At 53.9% G+C, this 6,489-nt stretch overlaps 1 protein-coding gene across 2 annotated transcripts in view; it reads right to left on the bottom strand.

Moving 5' to 3' along the window:
- Positions 1-528: 528 nt before the first annotated feature.
- sik3 (SIK family kinase 3) overlaps positions 529-6,489 on the bottom strand; it is a 46,579-nt gene continuing 40,618 nt past the window's right edge. For both annotated transcript variants that reach the window (XM_056611591.1, XM_056611593.1), the window contains 8 exons: positions 6,076-6,134; positions 5,596-5,875; positions 5,143-5,267; positions 3,683-4,449; positions 3,046-3,197; positions 2,453-2,582; positions 1,754-1,877; positions 529-1,430 (listed from right to left, as the gene is read on the bottom strand). In XM_056611591.1, the coding sequence (XP_056467566.1) occupies positions 1,759-1,877; positions 2,453-2,582; positions 3,046-3,197; positions 3,683-4,449; positions 5,143-5,267; positions 5,596-5,875; positions 6,076-6,134 (1,632 nt within the window). In that variant the 3' untranslated portion in view covers positions 529-1,430; positions 1,754-1,758. The remainder of the gene's footprint in view (positions 1,431-1,753; positions 1,878-2,452; positions 2,583-3,045; positions 3,198-3,682; positions 4,450-5,142; positions 5,268-5,595; positions 5,876-6,075; positions 6,135-6,489) is intronic.

Genomic DNA, 6,489 nt, shown 5'->3' with positions numbered 1-6,489 from the left:
AACTACCCACAATGCAATACAATGTCACATGACATGTGGTAAGGGGGGACAGGGTTGAAGGGCGTGTGGGGGGTAGAAAACAGGGATGGAATGGAGAGGAATGCCAAGGAGAGAGGGAGTGGGGAGGCAGGAGTGGGAAAAGGTTTGAAAAAGGGAGCGATAGATGATCGCTTGAACCAAAAGTGCAGAATTATACAAGTCAAAGAAAAAAATGATGTTGTCTTGCTTGCAACACAGAACTGTTTTTTTCCTTTAATAATAATAATGATAATAATAATAATAATATTCATTATAATAACAATAAAATTTGTTTTACAGAAAACAGTAATAAGATAAGAGTAACAATAGATGACCATATTGTCTACATGGGCATAGCCATAAAAATGAACATTAAAAATAAAAAAATAAACAAAAAGACAAAACACAAAAAAAAAATCTGATGAGAGCGCTGGTTTGTCCTGTGCGATGTCACTGAACTCAACGTTAGGAGATGGCTGTACCCCTCCCCCCCTCCCCCCCTCCCCCATCTACACAGCTCCTCCCTCAGATCAACCAACAAAACCAACTACACCCCCCACCCTGCGCAGTGGAGTGGGGCATTCCACTCCGAGGCAGGCTCTCGTCGGCTATGCAGTCTGCTCTGGAATGGTCCACTGTAGCCGGGGGGGGGGGTGTAGGCATAAGACAGAACCTCCCAGAGACCCTGGTTACCTTTCCCCACGGTTCTTCCCGCCACAACACGCTACGCCCCCGCACAGACCGACTGAATACTTTGGGCCGTCTTGAGGTACCGCCGGCCGGCTCCCCTGCTCGTCTAGTGGGGTGACTGCGGCGTTGCTCTGTCTATTGTTGAACGTGTTTCGGCCTGGTCGGCGCGGCGGGAGGCCTTGGGCCGTCAAGGTGTGCCATGATGTCAAGCGAGCGTGCAGAGGGGGTGTGTGTGCGGGGGGGGCGGCTGTGGGCGTTACAGTCAGGCAGACGGCTATCGGCAGGTAAGGGGGCGATGGCCGGTTGGTTGGGTTGGGGTTGGGGGGGGGACGCCCGATGGATCTACGTCTGGCGGAGGTGTGAAATGTAGGAGCTAAACAGAACGTCTGCCCACCTGCCAGGAGAAGAGGCTGGCCCCGAGACCGTTGAACCCTAAAACCTGACCCAGCTTTTCCCGCCCCCACCCCCCCAAAAAATACTAAGTAAACAAAAAACAAACCGAACCCTGACTGGCCCAGCCCGGGCCGACCCCAGCTCTCCTCCCCTTGAGCCGACTGCAGGAGAGAGAGGTGGGGTGGGGGACAAAGACAGACAAGACGGACCGACGGAGAGCGCCCCCTCTGGGCAGACGATAGCGGTTTGGCATGATGCTGCTCAACTCAAGTCAACACAACTCTGGGTGGCTGATATGGACCTCTATTCACATGGCGGTGGACCCTCCCCTAGCAGAGGCAGACACACGGGACAGGGGTTACTGGGAGCAGGAACCAACCCAAGCAGGCAGCTGGGAATGCATGTTGATATCTGTCGTCCATCTTTCTACATAGATATGGATATATATCTATATTAATATTTATATATTATTTGTACATATTTACCTATATCCATATCTTTAACTGCATCTATAAAGATATAGCTATGGGTTCATTTATAGAGACTAATTTAATGCCAAGCAAAATGTGAAATGCGTCTAATAGTTATTCTGCTCGTAAACTCTTTGCATCCCCCTCTCTGAAGGGTGTGTGTGTGTGCGGTGGATGTGCACCTGTGCTAGACCCCTGCCTGCTCCATACTGTACTGCAGGTCGGGGGGCTTATAGCTCAGCAGATCACTGGTACAGGAGGAGGGGAAGCAGGCCGCCGCATGGAGCTCCTCTTCCACATCACACACTGTGGGGGGGACGGACACACACACACACACACACACACACACACACACACACACACACACACACACACACACACACACACACACACACACACACACACACACACACACACACACACACACACACACACACACACACACACACACACACACACACACTTAATTGTTGCATTTTCATACCGCAATGCTCAGTTCCTTCTAAAATAATACCCAGTGTCAACTGTAGGGGGCAGCGATGCACCCCCTCCAAGGACTGCCAACCTCCTCGCAGGAACATATTTGGGATTGTCGGAATATTGAATTTTCTTAACATTGCTCAGTTTTTCTAATCGAAACATGCGCTTCTTTTTCCAACTCTTCCAAATTCCCTTCTGTTCAGCCCTCAGTGACGGCATCGTTTCAAGTTTATTCAAAAGTGACAGGCTGGAAACTGCCATGACCAGGCAACACATACGCAACCAATGGCTGCTGGTTTTTGCATTAGAAAAAAACATTTATTTATTTGGCATAACACGACAACGAGAACAACCCTTTTCAAATGAACCCGTGCCCAGACGTGTGTGTTGGTGCCACTGACCAGAACCCTCCCTCTGGTGGAGCTGCTGGCTGCCCGACAGCGACGTCTGACTCAGGATGTCCGACATGCGGGCGGAGCTCAGTGCCTTGCCGGCCAATAGGCTCATCCCGGACATGGGGTCTGTCTGGTCCTAGAGAGGGAGAGAGAGCGAGAGCGAGAGCGTGAGAGAGAGGAAATAATACCGTGAGCAAATCTTCTAGGACCAAATACAGTATGGATGTCTGTGGCTGCCAAGAACCCCGGTTCACCGCGTGTGTCCAGTCCTGGCTCAATCCCAGATCTGCTTTTCACACATTGCCAACTCAACTCCAAATTAAAAGGAACGTCCCTCACATGGCAGGTTATAGAGCTTTGAAGCACCGTGACAACAACAACATACAAGTACACAGCGAAAAGTCCAGTCTAAGCTTAAGGCTCTTGCTTGTGGTGTTCTGACTTGACCCCACTCCTGTGTGTGTCTTAGGGGATCATCGACGCCACACGCAACAGTGTGTGGGGGGGGGGGGGGAAGGAGAGAGAGCGAGAGCGAGAGCGAGAGCGAGAGCGAGAGAGCGCGAGAGCCAGAGCCAGAGCCAGAGCGAGAGAGAGCTTACGTAGGCGTCGTCACAGGTCTGGATGGTGTGGTGGCGCTGCAGGTGCCCGCGGGACCTGTAGGTCTCGGCCTGGGGTCCTCTGGAGTATCCCACGCCGTTATGGTCGGGCACCTCCATGGCCTGTCCCTGGGGCCGGCACTCAGGCTCAGGCTCTGCGGAGCGGGAGAACAAAGACACAAAGAAAGAGAAGTGAGAGAGGAAGAAAAGAGAAAGAAACCTTGAATAACCTTCCACCACTGATATCATTTATCTTCTGTATGTGCGCTCGGTGACCGCTTCATTCTCAACTGAGTTTAAACACGTTGATCATCTAACTCCTGAAGGACCTTTAATTTCAATGAGTCAGATGAACCGCTGAGGGACCGGTCTGCTTCTGTTAAAGGTGACATATTATACCCCCAGGTGTGAGCGTGATCAGCCGTTAAAAGCCGTTTTGAAAATCCGCCTCTTCTGACATCACATGTGGGTGTGTCCACCGAAATGTATGACGGATAGATCAGTCTACCAGCCTACCCAGTGGACTGTAGCAGACGTTGCAACACACCTGGTGGTATAATATGTCACCTTTAACCCATTGGGATCAGACTGACGTGGCCCCGGGAGGTCTCCCCCGCCTCCCCGTTCCCAGGGGCCTTACCTCTGGCGGTCGAGCCCCTCCTCATGAAGCCCTGCCTGTGTGTGGGGGAGGTGTAGGGCGGGGTGCCGCCCCGCGGTGGGCCCAGCAGCTCGTGGCCCTCCCCCGTCTTGGCCAGAAGGCCTTCGCGTGCGGGGGAGAAGCTGGCCGGCGCCTCGGCCTCGTCCTCCTCCATGCTCTCAGAGTGGGGCAGGCCAGGCTGCTGCTGGGGGGGCTGCTGCTGCTGCTGCTGGACCTCCGGGGAGCGGATCTGCAGCAGGTGGTGGAAGTGCGGGCCCCCCGGGGCAGCCTGCTGGGCCGGGGCCTCCAGGCTCTCTCCCTGGCCGAGCTGGCGGAGCAGCATCTCTTCGTACTCCTGGGGCCCGGGGCCGCACGAGATGGAGGCGCACGCCGAGCCGCGCCGCGGGCTCTGCCGCTTCAGCAGCGCGGCCAGGTCCTGGGGGGGCAGCCGGGGGTCGGTGTGCCCGCTCAGGGAGTGGCGGGGCGACAGCAGGCCCTGCAGGGTGGGCGTGACGTGGTGCTGGGGCGGGCGGTAGTCCAGCGGGGTGGGCGAGAGCAGTGCCTGCTGCAGCGCAGAGGGGCTGCCGTAGCCACCCCCGACCCCCCCGCCCTGGTAGCCCTCCAGGCCGGGCACGTTTAGGGTGCCCTGCAGGTAGGGGCTGTAGGAGCCCACCACGCCCGAGGCCCCCCGCGAGGCCGCGTCCCCGGAGAAGAGGTGGGGGTTGAACTGGGCCTGGTCGTAGCCCGTGGAGAAGCGGCCGAGGCTGCGGCTGCAGGGAGGAAACACGCCGTCAGCCATCATCGTACCGGCTGAACAACGTCAAGTACCACGGCACATGTTCAGATCCCATCTAGGACCAGGGGAGGGTTTTGGTCTACACTAGTTCTCGGTCGACCCCTTACAAACGGGGCACTGACCGCACGTCAAAGACAACGCCAGGGTCTAGTCCAGGGTTCAAGAAATTCACGTAAAGAGCAGTAAGCTTGGGCTGAAGCCTTGAGCCCCCAGTCTCTATGTGAAGGTGTTCCTGGGTATAGTGGCTAGAGGGACTCGGGGAGAGGGGGGGGACGTCAAGCTTCACCTACTAACGCCGCTAACATCCAACCACTCACCCCTGAGAGCTGCTGATGTGGCCGTCGCCGGGGGTAGGATATTGTGATGTATTGCAGTGATGATGTATGCAATAGGATTTTTCCATAGTATTTGTGTTTAGCTCAAGTTATATATGTGATTTGGCAGGAAAATGTTGCAGTTCAGAGCGAAGAATACAGCACAGAGGGCAAAGTCCATGAAAACAATCATCTACGGCCTAAAAGGAGGTAGAATCTATAAAAAAGTGACAGGGCAAAGTGAGTATGAAACGAAAAACATGAAAAAGGTGAAAGAGTAAACAACAATGAGCCAGACATCAGAGTGTGCCCGGCAGACGTCGGGGGGCTCCGGAGCAGGCGGTCTGGGTCACCTGTGCATCTCGGCGTTGTCGGCGCTCAGCTGCTTCCCGAGCACCCGGTGGCCGCAGGGCGTGGAGAGGTAGGCCCCCTGCCTCTGGGCCCCCGCCAGCTCCACGTCCTGGACCTGGATGGTCACCTTCAGGGGCGGAGACACACACGTGAGACACCAACACACAAACACGTCACAAACCAACACACAAACATATCACAAACCAACACACAGATATATCACACACCAACTCATCACACAACACACAAACACAGCAGCCACCAACCCATCACACACCAACACAAACACATCAGACACCGACACACAAACACAGCAGACACAAACATTTGCAAACATTGCCTTATTTGCACGATTATATCAAGCTTAATTTAAAAGAGATAAAAGAGAAAACTTAAGTCTTATATGATGGTGCAAAACATAACAAGAGTGTCAACAGCGCTCCCTTTGGTCCAACCTGCTGTTGCTGGGAGACCCCCGGGGGAAGCGGGCCCCCTGCGCGGCCTGACCCCGCCTGCTGATTGGTGGGTAGGGGGACCCTGTTGAGGCCCGTGGGCGGGGGGCTGCCGCTCTGGCCCTGGTAGAGAGCGGGAGTGGCATGCTGGTACTGCACTGGGGACGGCCCGTGGCCCTGCATCATGGCCGCCGAGCCAGACGGGGGGCTCTGATTGGGCTGTCTGAACAGGTGGTTGCTGGGATGTGAGGGCGGGGGGCTGGAGGGGGGCTGAATGCGCAACCTGAGGGGTAACGGAGAACGTCTCAGCACATCATCATGTTTCCATCTTAATAAATGCTAATAGCTAACTGAAGGCTAGCAGCTGACAAAATGCAAGCAGTAACTAGTAATTAAAGGCTAACAGGTAAGTTAATCCTAGCAGGTCTCCAATAGCAAACACCTAACTAAAGGCTAGCAGGTTTCAAAAGCAGGTTCTGTCACCTCTGAAGCTGGTGGGTGAGGTGGATTGGCTGGCTCTCTCCGTGACCTAACGACAAAGCCTGTAAGATTGTGAGAAATGTCACGTTAGCAAATCCACCGGACAATCCAACATGACTTAGGTTGACATGCGACTGAAAAGAAATGTGCACAACAATAAAACATTAACATTGAGTGAAAGTGAGGATCGCAGGTTTCGAGTAACCCGACTGTGCCTTAGGGGTGGGAATCACCGGGTACCTCATGATGCGCAATACATGGCCCGTGATACTGATAATATCGCGAAATACAGCGATTCTGCAATAATTTATATATTGTTATAGTCTAACAATATATAAATTATTGCAGAATCGCTGTATTGTCTAACAGTTAGACAATCCTCTAAAGATACATCACGATAAATGTCTAACGATGAAC

Source organism: Gadus chalcogrammus, chromosome 16, assembly GCF_026213295.1.
Source record: "Gadus chalcogrammus isolate NIFS_2021 chromosome 16, NIFS_Gcha_1.0, whole genome shotgun sequence".
NCBI lineage: Eukaryota > Metazoa > Chordata > Actinopteri > Gadiformes > Gadidae > Gadus > Gadus chalcogrammus.
Note: the sequence above shows the minus strand (reverse complement) of the source record. Positions and strands in the feature narration are given on the sequence as shown.